This window comes from Vicugna pacos, chromosome 8, assembly GCF_048564905.1.
Source record: "Vicugna pacos chromosome 8, VicPac4, whole genome shotgun sequence".
NCBI classification, from domain to species: domain Eukaryota; kingdom Metazoa; phylum Chordata; class Mammalia; order Artiodactyla; family Camelidae; genus Vicugna; species Vicugna pacos.
In genome coordinates, this window is record NC_132994.1 from 7953394 (window position 1) to 7970937 (window position 17544).

The window sequence follows — 17544 nt, forward strand, 5'->3', positions numbered from 1 at the left end:
CATTTGCATGACTACTTTATATGTACTAAATTTGTGTTTTCTTGGTCAAATGCAACTCAAAAATAAGATTAGTGGTGCAAGAGGTTCACTGAAGCACAGAAGTTAAAAAAAAAATGATGACTCAGAATAATAAAAATAGTGGGAAAAAAGACCCTAGTGCAAATTTGTAATAAATGTGTATGTGTAGTTTGATCCACAGGTGTAATAAATTTGCACAGAGTTTGCTGTCCCCACAAATAAAGTACAAATAAGAAAAACAGTAATTAATATCTGACAACTACATTTTATTGGAACAGTTAACGCTAAATTCAAAGTCCTGATCAGAAATGTCTAAGAGAAAAATGAAGCCATAAAAACTTGTAAATACCTTTTAAACAAATCTCAGTGATGCAAAAGGACATCAAACATCTTTTCAGAGAAGGTACAGTATAGTTTTTTCAATATTACACAGATGATTTCTGCCTCTAATGACTGAATCCCAAACTACAGAGCTATGACTGAAAGAAATCTGTGTGCTAAGAAAAGGACCCAATACCACTATTGCTGAGAAGCTTGCTAAACTAGTCTTAATATGTATTAACAATACTTTGCTCAGAAGGAAAGCAGCACAAGCTAAAATTTTCATTAAACCCAGTGCTACGTGATGTCATATATTATCAACAGCATTCCTGATAGGAAAGCAACTGTCACATATGCATGCTAGCAGGAATTCTTCTCTACACTTGAAAAAAGACTGAAGTACACAATATGAACCAACTCTTGCAAAATATGTAAAATACTGAATTCTATGACTTTTTATGTGTTTAACCTTCAAAAACCACGCTGCAGGAAGGATTTTTTGTTTAATTTAGTGAATGAGGATTTTGTAAGCCACGATGTAGCCTGGAAAGGATGTCTTGGTTCCACTGAAGGGTGCACTAGCTCCAAGTGCTAGCTGAATGAAAGGCTGCTCTGAATACCCATATTTACAGTGTGTCTGTCTGCCTAGTATTAAGGAAACAAATCAAATTACAGCCACTGAAAACTTCTTTTCAATATACCATGCAAAGAAATGGTTCATAAATACAAGATTTGTTTCACACTTATGAATCATAGCTGTCTATGTAAAAGGGCACAAAGTTGTCCACAAAGTAAGAGATAAAATTAACATTTCTTTGACGCTGACAATGCCAGTTATTTGAATACCATTTCAAAGACTCTGAATACATTCCTCACATGGTATATATAAACAATATAGTCAGTATCTTGAATCTATTACTTGGGAAAACATTTTTATTTTAAGGATGACAGGATTTTTTTTTAAGAATACCAATAATTGGTTTGTTAACCAAGATCAAACATTTCCCAAATATTTAACAAAAAATATTACTGGGCGAATCTAAAAACCATATGCAAACACTGCACTTACATAAAGAAATACTTTAAGGAGTTCAAAGCACTCAAAAAAAGCATCAGAAATCTACTGGTGTGCTCGCTTCGGCAGCACATATACTAAAATTGGAACGATACAGAGAAGATTAGCATGGTCCCTGCGCAAGGATGACACGCAAATTCGTGAAGCGTTCCGTATTTTTTTTTTAAAAAAAAAGAAAAGAAATCTACTGGTTATCTCTGAAAATGAAACAATTAGCATCCTAACTTCTATGCATCTGACAGAGCACTAAAAGTGATCTTCCATGCTTCTTTCCTATTTTTATAGTTGTTAATGCTCCTCCATGATTTCTCTCAAGACATTCAACTGCGTTAACAAAAAACTGGTCTTAAACAACTACAAACTAACCTCGTTCAGCAAGAACAAGACAACAGTTATTTTGTTTGCTACCCTTCACACTGTTAAAACCAAGGTTCCAAAATAACCATAATCTATAGCATTCAACGGCCTGAGGAATACAAACAGGGTCATTTCCCTGCTAAGCTTCAGTTAAGACAACCAGTAAAAACCTATAGAGTCAGGTACAAACATCTGGGTAAGAATTACACTGTTTTTGTATTTTTCCAAAAAGTTGAAGCTGAAAGTTATAAAAGTTGTCCATACAGAGTTTTCACTAAATAGTTTACAATAAAATTTCTTCTGTACAACTCTCTCTTAAATCTAAAATCACTACAAAACAATTTTTTTAACTTTAACGTTTTCCATTTTGCTATTATTAAAAAATACATAGGCCTTTTACTAAACCAAATGTCCCAAAGGGCAACAGGAACTCTGAAACAATCAAGATAAACCCCTTGCCAGATGGCATGATAAAATCTAAAGAATCCTATAAAGAGTTTTATAATTTTAAGTCTCCTACATATTCCCTTACATATCTTAAAAATGTGTATGTATGTTATATGTATATACATATACACATACCACATACATTAATACAAACAGTTCTGCTTTATAATCAAGATAAATAATTGTAGCAAACAAATCTAAAACAGGAAAACTTAAAAAATATTTCTACTTTTAAGTTCTTACAATGTTAAAGTTTACAAAATAATGAAATCATAAACAAGTGTTAATTAATTATACCTCAAAAATATTTAAGTACTTCAATATAGATGTTGTAAGTCTCCTATTAGCAGAAGAAATGTTCACCAAAACTGAAGAGACTTTTCATATTAAGAAAAAAAATCTTTTCCTATCAATAGAAATCAATTGAAAACAAAAAACAAAAAAAAGACAGCAAGTAAGAATACTAGTATTACTAAGGAGCTGGAACGCTATAAGTAAGAAAGTCTAAGAGGATGATACATTTGGCAATTCAAGGCCCCATATAACATCCTTGAGGGTTATTTCCAGTAACAAGCACACAGTAGTCAACAAATGGTGTTCCTGAATTTAGACTAAACTGTGAAACTGCATATAACCAGTGTCCTAAGTGCTTCACAATAATTATATATTGTACTGACACAGGAACAATGCATACATAAAACAAAATTTTAAAAACTTTAAAACATTTAAGAATACAACAAAAACAATGTAACCTATGTGATAACACAACACACTGTATATAATTCAGAGATACACTATTATTAGTAAGCAATTCAAAAGACTTCAGTATTAAAAAGCTGTTAAAATGAAGATTCCTAAAAGCCAAAGTGTTGAGATCTTCAGGCAGAGTAATCTGACAAATTTATGGATGAACAGCAGGCCACCTAATCCAAATTTGACATATTATTATATCAAAATACTAGGTAGAAAATATTCAAATGAAATGAAAAATACTGAAAAACTGCAGTGCAGAAGTCTAGTCACTGAAAAGCAGACCATCACCAACGTAAGCCTGAACTACTCTAGGGAACAGAGAAGGAAAGCCTCACTGCTCCATGTGGAGCTGATTTTCCTTTGTCTAATTTCAGCTTACACAATAGCTAACTGCCCCAAAGTTTACTGTACTATTTTCTTTGCTTTATAAAGGAAAATCTACATATTTTTCCTACATATTAACGTATCTCTGAAGTAGTTTCTTATGAAGAATTAGATTAGCCCTACAAAGAGCAAGTTACTATCCTCTAAAAGTTACTATCTTTTAGTTACTTCAACTACAGGTCCTAGACCAGCGCTGTCCAATGGAAATACAATGTAAACCATATATGTAATTTTAAATTTTCAAGTAGCCACTTAAAAACAGGTAAAAAGAAAACCGGTGAAATTAACTTTAATAAAATATTTTATTTAACTAAAAATACCCAAAATACTGCAACATGTAATCTACATTTAATAAACTTGGTGAACTATTTTACATTTTTTTTCCATACTGAATCTTTAAAATCAAATGTGTATTTTATTGCACATCTCAATTAGGATCAGGCTCATTTCAGGTGATTAACAGTTATATGGTTGCTACACTGGACAGCACAGGTCTAGAGTTCTTTTTCTTTGAGATACAGGTACAAAATACTAAAAAGATCTGAAATGGCAGCACACAATATGTTAAATTTGAAGGGGTGGGAGGGGCACTGAGAAAAGTCAATTCAGCCATTCCCCTTGACTCCAATAGGCCTAGGATAAGATGACATCATGTCCCAATTGGTGAGGCAAATCCCTATTTGCTGTCGGGGGGGGTGTCCCCAATTCATACCTGTTGTCATGATGTAATTAGTGACAAGAGCCCCTGTAATTCTTGAAAACTAACCCACTTTGGATGATAAATTATAGGGCTACCCCATCTATATCCATAATATCCTCGAAGATAATTCCACATTCCTTGGAAGAAAATTCAGTTTAAATTCTAATTCTGATGCCTAGGAAAGGAGCTCTAAGGTCAAAGGAAAGAAGCCTAAAGTCACTACCCTCATCCAAAAAAAAAAAAAAAAAAAAAAAGAAAGAAACAAAAAAAACAAACAAAAAAAAACTGCTAAAAATTCTTTTTATTTTAAATTGCAGACTAAAAAAAAAAAAAAAAGTAAGAATTACCTGTTGAACAAGGCATCTGGAAATTGGGATCATTGCTATCCAAAACAGGCAAACAGAACTGGTTACTTGCAGATCCTAGCATAGGATCCTTATCGCTGAGCATGTTCTTCAGCGAGTCCTCTAAGACATTTTGACTTGTACTAAAATCCTCACAGACTTCATTCTCCAGGTTGGATCCTAGAAATAGGGCATCATCTAAGTGTTCAGTAGGAATTAAATGATTAAATGTATCAACTATATCCATGAAGACTTCTGTGTGTCTTTCAGCCCTATAGAAAGACAAAAAAAATACCATAAGAAATAAAGCTATCAATCGATAATCACCTAAAACCAAATTATTTTAATAGTTTTGAGTCTATGAACACACTTAGGTATTTCTGAATTGTTAAAAAAATCCTCACTGTTTTCAGAATATACATTTGGACATGTGGAACAAAATCTCTGCTTGATATTGTTTCTTCACCACGCATGTAGAAATTCATTTTACCAGAGATCCTATTAAATGCTTACTTAATTCACTTTTAGGGGAAAAAAAAACTATGTATATATGGTCCATTAATGTGATACATTTGAAAGAATTACATGGCTTAAAACCATAAAAACCGTATGTTTTAACCATAATCTTTTCATAAATTAAAACTCAGACACTGCCTTTACAATGAATCCATATAAAAGAGCTAAAATCAAATCACTTATTGTCCCATACCTATTAAAACTGTAAAATACCCTTGTTTTATTTACAACGCATTTGAATTATTTAAAGATAAGATAGACAAAAAGGTTTTTTTTTTTTGTAGAGGTAAGAGGAAAAAATGGAAAGAAACTATTAACTAAACCCAGTGAATCAAAACTCAAAAAATTACATACACATAGGCACAGACGTGCACATACACGTATTCTGGGGAAAACTCCTTCTAAGATAAAATGAGATAAATAACAAGAAAATGATATATTAGAGATCTAAATGTCCTTCGGTGAGTTATGTGGTGTCTATACAGGTATCAAGCTAGTCTCCTATTTAAACTATACCTGCACACGAGGCACTGCTCAGCAAAGGGCATTTCATGCTCTGGAGGAATCTCAATTATCAAAAGTTGAATTACTACTGGTTACAGAGAAAACTGAACCAATGTAATTTGGGGGCAGGGGTAGGGAAGAGTGAACAAAATGAAATCTAGTAATATTCAGTGAGCTGGAAAATTCCACTAATTAACCCAGAAGGTGCTGGGTTCCAAAATTCCAAGGATTTTTAGATAAGCTCCAAAGCTATCAAAATTTCCCATCCTTGAATTCCTCCACTATAAAAATGAGATTAGAGGAAGTTCAAAGATACTCTGCATTTTACTGGGTATATATTATATGCCACTAAATACTTTACCTGCATTTTTAATTCATCCCCAATAACAATAGATGTGGGGGCAGAGGGTATAGCTCAAGTGTAGAGTGCATGCTCAGCATGCATGAGGTCCTGGGTTCAATCCGCAGTAACTCCATTAAATAAATAAATAAGCCTAATTACCTCCCCCTGCCAAATAAATAAAAAAGAAGCTAGCACTTAAAAATAATAGATGGCACTTCTATCCTAGTTTTGTAAACAGAATGTATCTAAATAATTTAAATGTCTTCTCAAAAGTCACAAAACAAAGCCGAAGAGTCAGACCCAGGTTTCAAGGCTCCACAGACCATGGCCATAACTCTGACCCTTTCACACCAAGCTATGAAGCTAGGAATTGACTAGATTTGACTCACTAAAGATTCTTCTTTAAAAACATTTTTCATAATTTTTCAACAACTCAATAGTTGCCTGGGGCTTTGGATAACAGAGGGATCAACTGCAAAGGAACAAGTTACTTTGGAGAATGATAAAAATGTCCTAAATCTTGACTGTGGTAGCAGTTTTGTGACTGTACATAGCCACCAAAATTCATCAATCTGTTCATTTTAAATGGATGTAGTTTGCTGTAACTCAATCTAAAATTTGAAGAAAAGGAAAGAAAATGATCTCACTCTCACAAAAGTAAATCCTCTTCTAAATACAGGATTTCAGTATCTCCTCAAATTCTGCAACTTATTTATATTGAAATATTAATAAAGCACTGAAATAAAATGTTAACTATTTGACTGGCTGATTATCTTACATGTGTTCTCTATAACATTGAGAAAACTGTAAGCTACAATGCTGACGGAAAGTCAGGATAAGTTTTAATTCCCTAAAGCTATCTGACCTCTGCCTAAGAAAGGCTCAATTATCATACATCACCAATACTTCCCCTAATGTTTTTAGGTTCCAAAGAAATTTAGTGTAATAAATTTCTGGTAATTAAAAATAATTTACAGAACTGTCACTAAATGTTTATAGAATTAAGTAGCTAGAACTACTAACAAATTTGTTTATCTGAATATGCCAGAATCCAAAGTTTACCACAAGCCAAAACCACCCCCACTGCAGAGTTGTATCCCAGATAAAACAAAGGGAAAAAGGCACCTCCAGCTCTAGGAACAATGGTTAACTTCGCTTTTTAAAAATGGTATGCTGAATCTACTGACAACACACCCACTCGTTCCCACAGCAATACAAGTCTGGTAAATTCTACAAACTCCTGGGGTCAGTCTTTCTGCTGCACAACTTCTGACTGTGTGCTTTCAAGTGGTGGGGACACGCAAAACATTCAGAAGCTGCAGTTACACAGCTTGAAATCACAAAGCTATCCATACAGACGATCAATCCATTCAAAATAGCCATCTAAATGAGCAAAATATTTTCTTCAATGGTTCTATTAGTGAACCACCCAAACTCTTACTAAAGAGTGTCTTCAGAGCCTGTGGCAGATTTTTAATCTCAAAGTTAGACAATATTTAATCTTTAAAGATCAGTTTAAAAAAGAAAGTACAGCATATTGTAAATAAGATGGGTAAACTAACTTTCCAGTTTTGGGGGTTTTCCACCCCCGAACTAGTATGACTTATTATACAGTGTGTTTCCCTGGGATTTAAATAAGCAGATCAGGATAAAAGCATTCACGGTCAGATGTCGAGAAAGACTGGTATAACAAAATTACATTTCTTTAACAATTCCTTTAATTTACTCAGCAAATGTTCACTAAGCAGTTAACACTGTGTAAGACACTTTTAGTATGTCAATGAAATTGGGAATCTTCCAGACAGAATATCGTATAAAGCATCCCAAACTTGTGGGCCCAAAGAAGACAATTTCTACACTTGACTCTATAAAACTGTCATAAATTGGTAAGACTGGATTTTCATAAGTGGTTCCAACAGGCTTGGGGGCCAATTCTAAAGGCAGAATTCCAAAAATCTTAGTATACAGCCATCTCATACGATTATCTTGAAAGTAAGACTGTATGGAGGCATAAAGTAGTAATTCATTTTCAAAAATCAGTTTCAGACATCAAGTGCTCAGTATCAAAAAACAAAATAAAAACTCTCCACTGCTAAACTGTAAGACAAATGTTAGCCAATTGTAGAAATACTCACTTAACACAAACACACTAACCTACTAAATGCAATGTGGTATCCTGGGCTGGACCATAGAACAGAAAAAGGACAGGAGTGAAAAAACTGGTGAAATCAGAATAAAGGCTAGAATTTAGTTAATAGTCATGTACCAAAGTTAATCTCTAGTTCTAGTAAAGGCACTAACATCACATCAGATGTAACAATCAGAGAAATTAGATGAAGGGTACATAAAAACTCTATGCTATGTCTGCAACGTTTCTATAAATCTAAAACTACTCTATAACAAGGTCCTTTCTTAAAAAATGTACACTAAGCTAAAATACAGTGCCCTAAAATACCTAGCAATGTAGATAGTCAAAGATAATCAGATCCAATTAAAGAGAAATGTAAGAGTTCATTCAGTGTCTCTGTTAATTAAACAAATTGCTTGATTTAAATAAATCCTGTTTCTTACACTGAAATCCTACTTAAACACTTTTTTATATTTGACATTATAAATTTAATAATTAAAACATAACAAATCTATCTAGGATGTAATTTAAGGGACTAAGGATATGCATATATGCAATTAAATTCATACTGTTTACGTGGGAAGACATATACGCTAAAACCAGAAATTACTTCTGAGTTCACAGTCATGCCTCAGGTTCACAGACAATAAAATGTATCCAGCTAAGTCAAAGAATTGGATAATTTGCTTAATTCAAAATTACTCATTTATTCACTTATTTATTAAGCATTTACTATTACGTACTTCTGTAAGTACTAGTGAAATAAACACCAGTCTCAAATTCAAGAAGCTCATAAATCAAAACAAAGTGTAGACAAAAATGACAACATGTAAACATCACAACAATATATGAAAGTGTCATACTGAAGGGCTCAGACAGTACTACAGAGGATGTAAAAGCCACAGGACAAGGCCAAGCAGGTGACGTGTGAGCTGGGCCCTGAAGGTCCAGGGGCTATTCCAGGCAAAGGAACAGCAGGTGCTGATGATCAATGGCAGCATTTGGTCCTAATGGACCATTTAGAAAGACTCAGAATACAACTAAAAATAAGCATTAATACTAACATCCTAAACGTTAACTTACGTTTATTTACAATGTAAAATTTAATCTGAGTCTGAAGATATTTCCTAGTCTCATCTGTTAACTCACAGAATTATACTGCAGTCAAGTTTAGTTTACATGATAAAACCAGCCTATATTGTTTTCTAAGTGTTTCATGTATGAATAGAATGCAAAAAGATTTAGGAAGCACCAACCGCAAAAAAAAAAAATATATATATATATATATTTATAGAATATATAATAGAAAAAAAAAATATATATATATATATATACTTCTACCAAAATCCCATTTAAATTAAGAGTAAATTAAAACTGACTATCTCAACTTTTCAGAAACATCTTCAAAGTAAAACTACATATTTTATCATATCATCCCCTTAAAAACAAACACACATGTAACCCTAACAATAAATCACTGAAGCTATCAAAGGCATTTGGGGGCGGGGATAAATACACATCAGGAGATTATAAAACCTATGAAGAATAATTAAACAGGATAATAGTGAATAGGGAGGAGGAGGGCATTCTATGCCTGACGGTAAATGAAAGCCTTGCTAATAAAGGGCTCCATGTGAGCCAAAACCTGAAATGCGGGAGTGATCCACACATAAATGGGGAATTGCAATCCAGGCAAAGACAGAAATGCGAAGGGCCTGGGGAACAGAACAACTTGATGCCTTCCAACCCCTAACCACAGTTTAAATTAAGCTGTTAATTCATCAGGCATGCTTACTATTAACACATTTCTAATAGGCAGTAGGAGGAGGAGGGGTAAAAGTACCACTATTATAAATGACAAAATACAAACTTCATGTGCTCTAACTTCATGCCAGGCAATGGTCAACGCACTTTATTTTACATCAGTAGTTTCCAATCAGAGGTGATTAAGCTCCTCCAGAGGCCATTTGGTCGCGTATGGAGGGAGTTTTGGTCATCATAATTGGAGGGCACGCTATTGGCATCTAGTAAGTATACTACAATGCACTAGGAAAGCCCCACCAGAAAGAATTACCCAGCAAAAAACGGTGCTGAGGTTAAGAAACTCTGGTCTATCCTTATTAATTCAATCCTTACAACAGTGCTATATTATAATCCTGATTATACAAAAAAAATGAAATTGGAATCAGTGATATTCAATTGCTATAATAAGTGGTGGAGCTAAAATCTGAACCCAGAAAATTTCATTCAAGAGTCACTACCCTGTATTATCTCTTTACACAGTTAAATTCATTGACTGTTTTATTATGTGCTGTGCACCATGCTAAACTTAAATGTATAATGTCACTAAACTTCACAACCACACAATTAGGCAGGTATTATTATTGTTATTATTACTGCTATTATTGTTGTTACTATTATTATTATTCTTCTCAGTTTACGAGACGAGCTAAAGCTTAGCAAAGTTACACCCAATATTACAGAATAAATGACAGCTGGAACTCAAATCTGCTCTGACACAAACGGCAGTTCTTCACCACGACACAATAATGTGAAAAGATGAATATTAAGTTATCCTTCCAGGACAGAGTCAAGGAAAATCACTAAATGGTTAAGCCATATGATCTGATACAATTCTACGAAGTCCAGTTCTACAATGTAATGCTACCTAATCACCTGCTCGACACACCCATTTCAAATTCTGGTCCAGTTTCACTGGTTAGAATCTACTGGCAAGACTTCGTAAGAAGAAGCAAGAATCATAACTTTGCTTCTGAATATATCATGTAAAAAGAACATGTAAGAATCCAAGATGACTGCCACACTAAAACCAAAGCAGACCTAAGCACCTAGAAAAAGAACTAACAAGTACAAGCTGAAACCGGCAAAAGCAGAATTATTACACTGAGCCATTAGTAAGAAAGAGTTAACTTCAAAGTTTACAACTATATCCTACTGTCATTATGGGAAGTATTAGAAGAGTGGATTAACACTACAAGCAACTTGTTCTTAAAACTACAACCTCCGTGAGAACAGTCCAAACTAATGTGTACTTATCATGTACTATGTACCAGGCCCTATGCTAAATGTACTGTATGCATATCTCATTAGTTCCTCAAAACAACTCTGTGCAATAGGTGTAATTATTATTTCGATTTTGCAGATGAGCAAACTGACACAATTACGTAACTTGTCCAAGGTCACATACCCAGTACGGGTGTACCTCAAAGATAACGCAGGGTCAGTTCCAAACCACCACAGTGAAGCGAGTATCCCACACAATAAAGTGAGTCACACCACTCTTTTGGTTTCACGGTGCATACAAGAGTTATCTTTGCACTGTACTACAGTCTATGAAGTACACAACAGCATTATGTCTACAAAAACAATGTATAAACCATAACTAAAAATGCTTTATTGCTAAAAAATGCGACCTATCATCTGAGCCTTCAGCAAGCTGTGACCCTTTTGCTGGTGGAGGGTCTTCCCCGATGTTGATGGCTGCTGGCTGACCAGGGTGGTGTTTGCTGAAGGCTGGGGTGGTTGTCTCTTAAAATGAGACAATTAAGTTTGCTGCATCGATTGACTCTTCCTTTCACAAATGATTTCTCTGCAGCACACAATGCTGCCTGACAGCATTTTACCTGCAGCAGAACTTCTTTCAATATTGGACCCAGACTTCCCAAACCCTTCGGGTGCCTTATTAACTAAGTTTACGTAATATTCTAAATCATTTGTGATCAGCTTAACAATCTTCTCACAGCATCTTCACCTGGACTAGATTCCATCTCAAGAACCCATTTTCTTCATTCATCCATAAGAAGCAACTCATCAGTTCAAGTTTTATCCTGAGATCACAACAGTCCCATCTTCAGGCTCCACTCCCAATTCTAGTTCTCTTGCTATTTCCACCACATCTGCTGTTACTTCCTCCACTGAAGTTCTGAACTCCTCAAAGTCATCCATGAAGGCTGGCATCAACTTTTTCCAAACTCCTGTTAATGTTATTTTGACATCTTCCCACGAATTATGAATGTCCTTAATGGCATCTAGAACGGTGAATCCTCTGCAAAAAGTTTCCAACTGACTTTTGCCCAGTTCCATCAGATGAATCACTATCTATGGAGGCTGTAACCAGAGGAAATGTATTTCTTAAATAAGACTTGAAAGTCAAAGTGGCTCCTTGATCCATGGGCTGCAGAACAGATGCTGTGTTAGCAGGCATTAATCCCACTGTCCATCCCCATCAGAGCTCTTGGTGACCAGGTGCATCATCAGTGAACAGTAATACTTTTAAAGGAAACTTTTTCTGAGCAGTAGGTCTCAACACAGACTTGAGAGTCAGCCTGTCCTATGAAGCTTTGAAACCTAGCTCTCCAGCTATGAAGTCCTGGATGGCATCTTCTTCCAACATAAGGCTGTTTTGTCTACGCTGAACTCTGCTGTTTGGAGTAGCCACCTTCAGGAGTGATCTGAGCGAGATCTTCTGGAGAACTTGCTGCAGCTTCCACATCAGCACGTGCTGCTTCACACTGCACTTTTATGTTATGGAGACGGTTTCTTTCCTTAAACCTCATGATCCAACCTCTGCAAGCTTCAAACTTTCCTCCTGCAGCTTCCTCACCTCTCTCAGCCTTCACAGGATTGAAGAAATTTAAGGCCTCGCTCTGGATTACACTTTGGCTTAAGAGAACACTGTGGCTTGTTTGATCTCCTATCCAGGCCAAACTTTTCTCCATATCAGCAATACGGCTGTTTCCTTTTTTTCATTCATCTGTTCAATGGAGCGGCACTTTTAATTTCTTTCAAGAAGTTTTCCTTTACATCCACAACTTGGCTAACTGTTTGGTACAAGAAGCCTAGTTTTTGCCCTATTTTGGCTTTCAACATGCCTTCCTCACTAAGCTTAATCATTTCTGACTTCTGATTTAAAGTGAGAGACGTATGACTCTTCTTTCCACTCAGACACGCAGAGACCATTATAGGGTTAATTGGTCTAATTTCAATATTGTTGTGTCTCCAGGAATAGGGAGGCCCAAGGAGAGGGGGACAGGGAACACCCAGTCAGTGGAGCAGTCAGAATACACACATTTACAATTAAGCTCAGAGTCTTATAGGGGTGTGGTTTGTGGTGACCCAAAATAATGACAACAGTAACATCAAGATCACTCATCACTGATCACCAGGATAAATACAATAAAGAAAAAGTACGAAATACTGTGAGCATCACCAAAATGTGACACAGAGACTCAAAGTAAGCAAATGCCATTAAAATTGGTGTCAATAGGCTGGCTCCATGTAGCCTTGCCACAAATCTTCAATTTGGCTTTTTCTGCATTTTTTTTAAAAGGCAGTATCTGTAAAGCACAATAAAACTAGACACACTTGTACACCCAAGCTGGAATCCAGGCAGTGGGATTCCTGGGCCTGCACTTTTAATTTTAAACTGCTGTACCTTATGCAGTCTACATATATAACGCCTATCAACTTTTATGTCAATACAACATCAATAAAGTCTTTCAAATACTGGAAACAAAGTGACATACCCTCTTCCAAAATAAATTAGGAACTATGCACTTAGCCACTCCCTACACATTAAAAATAAAATGGGTTATCCTCAGTGTGTATAGGACATCATCATTTTGAAGTTATCCACCACAAACTTCTCAATTTATTTTCAGAGTCTACAATTTTAGAATGTTTTCACGTGGCCAGACCACCCAAATTATGAATGAATTAAAATGTTAGCCTTTCTGCACAATCAACAGAAAATTAGATTGTGCCAAAAGATAAAACTTCTTCTGGATACTATTTTGAAGTTTTCGCTTAACTATTTCTCTTCATCCTCTCTCCATTATACAAATGATCTTAAAATTTTAAATCCCAACTATTAAAAAATGATCTGAAAGAAATACACAACGCATGGCAATAATTGTCCAGTCTATACATTTGGCAATTCCTCATACAATGTCTCTTAACTCTTCAAGTATCTTTCAGTTTTAACTCTCATACAATGATTTAAAAATCTCACGTCTGAATCTCATTTCTCAACCTAGACTATGTTCTTTAAAAGTACAAACAGCACCCAGGTCTCAAATATTTTTAATCAAAGCAAGACTCTCAATATCCTTCCTTGTGTAATAAAAGGACAACAATTAAAAAATAATATTTGTACTGTTCTCAAGAATTCAACAGTATCATACAGTACAAGGAGCTATATTCAATTTCTTGTAATAAGCTACAATGGAAAAGAACCTGAAAATATATGTGTGTGTGTATATGTATACCCGATTCACTTTGCTGTACATCTGAAATTAACACTGCAAATCAATTACACTTCAATAAAAAATAAAATTAAAAAATACAACAGTATCAAAAAAGTGTAACAATTTGCCAAATCATTTTTCTAGTTAAAAAATAAGATGTCTATGCTTCTGAAAAGATACTGCAGGATTCTCAGCAGGTGCTCTAAGAAGAAATGAATAAAACGGAACCCAAGATGAACTGTTCCAGAAAAGAAATCCAGCAACCACGTGTCCAAAAGAATTAAAGAAATGTAAATGTATGAAAATATTTAGAAATCAGCACAAAGAACCTTGTCCTCCCTGACACCGTGTAATGAAGTAGTTACGGGCAATCCACAAGCCTGAGAGGCTAATCAATAAACCTCATCACCTCATTAAAAAATAGAAAAGATCTTACCTCTAGATAAAAAAGTTATTAAAAAGGATTTCATGAGAAATCTGTGCCAAAAAAAAAAAATCACACCTTGAAGAAGGTACAATGTATCAAAAAAAAGGCAAACACCACCTTACCATGTCAAGGAAGATAACCATTATCTACATTTTAGTACCCCAAAACCAAAACTGTATGCACAATTTATATTCACTCATTCACCAAGTTTTCTACATATAATCTGTATTATGTAAAAATCTGAATTCAAGGCAACTTTGCAGCAATCCAAATTGTCATTTGCTACTTTCAACTTTTGTAAGTAATAGTTTTATTAATAAACTACTATATGTCAAAAATTATTAGCCTTTCCTGATTCCGTACTCAATACAATTCAAATTTTACTATTATGGTTTTAAATGATTAATATGAAGACAACTTCCCTTCCATTTTTCTATCCTGAAAGTTGCTTTGGACCTACTTTTACACAGACCACTTTTCGTAGAGTTGACTTATCTGAATATGCAACAGACTGGTCTACCATAGGATCAGCTAGTTATCTGAGGTCTATTCCAACAGCATGTGATGCATAACCAGTTCAGCGTGATAAGGAAGTTCACTATCCTCCTAAAGGATGCAAAAGCAGTATAATAAACTACACTTTCATGCTCTTCAATAAATAAACCTATAAAGCACACACGGAACAGGGAAAAACCGGTCCCATTTACTAACTCATGTGTTATCCTTCTTACAAATCTTGGTACAGCTATCAAATAAAGCTTACAATTTAAGGCTGTAGTTCTCTATACTTAAAAAGTGGCTCACTTCAGTTCAGCAGAAGACTTTCTGCAGCTAAGGAACTGACTGAACTGTATGTGGCTTAATCAGAGCAATAATCGCTATTGAAAGTACTTCCTTAGGTTGGTACTATCATGGGGATATGGAGTATGTATTTAAAAGCAGTGACGATGAAGATGCTGATGGAGGGAAAGTTCATGATTGTAATATATGGCCAGTAAACAGAAGAAATGGGGAGAAAATAAAGCAAATTAAGGAAAGGTCTAAGTGGTAATGATGGTTAAAAATCACTATTTAAAACAACAATCTTCACAACACAACACCTTTTATGCTCTAGAATGAAGATACAAATTTTAAAAAGAATGCTGCAACGACTTCCCGGTTGACTCATGTCTCTTTCCTACCAGAAAAACACATCTACATTTTCACAATCCCAAACACTTCATTCAAGAATCAAAAAAATGGTAGGTAATGAATGAATAACTGAGGACAGTTTGGGGGACAATCAGTTCAGTAAGGGGAAGACAAGTTCGAATCCAAAATAGTAACTGAATAGAACAATGTACTGTTAAGTACCCCCTAAGTAGTTTACGGTATCTTCCCCCTTACCCTCCATTTAAAATAACGTGGTGAAGTTCGTCTTTGTAAAGGCTCAATTACCTAAATTTCATCTTAAATTAAGTATCTCTACACAGAATGAAGATCAGGACCAGGTAGACATTAAAGCGTCGTTGCCCCTTACATTAATGACTATCCATGCATGATCATATTCTGCAAATGATTCCTGAATAGCATCAATAATCACCCACTCCAATTACTTCGAATCATAGCCTTTGGGAAATGGCATTTAAAAACCCAAAGATGAGAAAAGGTCCTCGGACTCGGCAATACATTGCTGGGGAAAAGAAGCGACCTAGACTGCGCGCGGTACCAACATTCTCTCCCTCTCTCCCTCCTCCCCGCCTCCCCGTCAGGTGATCAGTTATTTAGGACCACTACCACCCACATATCGACAAGTGGTTCATTAAATTACACGTATTATCAGAAGAACGAATTCCAGGCTTCTCCTTTCAAACTATGCATAAGGAGTCGACAGTTTGGGTCCCAGGCACAAAAGCGCGCGGCCGCGGGAGCGTGGATGGAGCGCCAACTCCCGGTCTGCAGCAGCGGGGACCAGGCTCGGCCTCCTGGCCAAGGCCGGCACCGGCTACCCGGACCTGGGCCCAAAGCTCGATGCCGGAGGGCCAGGTCGGGGCCTGCGGGCTGGGCCTCCCCGCCAGCGCCCGCCGTGCCTCTGGGCCTGCGCGCCCGCGTGCCCGCGCGGCGCGGGACTCACCCCGAGGCCGGGGCGCAGGAGCCGGCGGGGAGGCCGCGGCCCCGACCGGCCGCCGAGCCGCCCCGCCGCCGCGGCCCAAACGGTCCCGGGCGGCAGAGGCAGCGCGGGCGGGCCGAGGGCGTTGCGCAAGAGGCCGCAGAGGCGCTTCCCGCTGCGCAGGAGGAAGGCGCGGAGCACAGCCGCGGGAAGGCGGGAGGCCACGGAGGCGCGGGGCGTGGGGCAAGGGCTGGGGGAGGGGAGGGCCGCCCGTCGCCCGACCGCGGCCGCGCCGCAACTCACCCAGCTCCGCCGACGAGCGCTACCACTGGCAGCGAGAGGAAGATGGTGGCCGCGCCGCCGCGGAGGAGGGGGCCGGCTGCGCGGAGAGGGGGTACGCGCAGGACGCAGGCGTCGCTGCCACAGCCTCTTCTTCCTCACGGCTCGGGCGGCCGCTGCCGACCACACTGTCCCGGCTTCCGCGCCGCCCTCCTTATCCTCGTTGCAGCCGCCGCCGCCGCCCAAGAACCCGAGGGTCGCTCGCCTCGTGGGGACCGTGCGGCGGCGCGAGACCCCGCAGCCATCGGCGTGCGGCGGCGGCGCGGGGACAGGAACGGGGCCGCGTCACGTGACCCCACTGTTTACCGTTCCGGGGCCACGCCGCGCCTGCGCGCTGCGGCCCTCCGGGGCTTCCGAGGGCGCGGCACCGCCCGCAGGCGGAGGGTTGAGGCTGCACTTGGTCGCTTTTTCTCCACTGCAGTCACCACTAGCGCTTACTAGTTAATGTGATGTTGATGGGCACATCTGCTCCCCCTGAGGTACTTTTTATGAACTGGGTGTGTGTTCCAGAATGGCGGCGAGAGTGGAGCAGA

General features: G+C 37.6%; 1 protein-coding gene and 1 non-coding gene across 6 annotated transcripts in view; one reads left to right on the top strand and one right to left on the bottom strand.

The window, feature by feature from the left end:
- Nucleotides 1-17113, bottom strand: part of PHF3 (PHD finger protein 3) — a 71718-nt gene extending 54605 nt beyond the window's left edge. The window contains exons 1-2 of one of the 5 annotated variants that reach the window (XM_072965504.1): nt 16976-17113; nt 4403-4579 (exon numbers count right to left, since the gene is read on the bottom strand). In XM_072965504.1, the coding sequence (XP_072821605.1) occupies nt 4403-4505 (103 nt within the window). In that variant the 5' untranslated portion in view covers nt 4506-4579; nt 16976-17113. Of the gene's footprint in view, nt 1-4402; nt 4672-16393; nt 16630-16975 lie in introns of those variants that run through there. The other 4 variants (XM_072965502.1, XM_072965505.1, XM_072965503.1 and 1 more) reach the window with 4 other exon arrangements.
- LOC116279689 (U6 spliceosomal RNA) lies at nt 1468-1574 on the top strand. Its single transcript, XR_004188991.1, has one exon. It is a non-coding gene; the product is annotated as a U6 spliceosomal RNA (small nuclear RNA).
- Nucleotides 17114-17544: the final 431 nt, after the last annotated feature.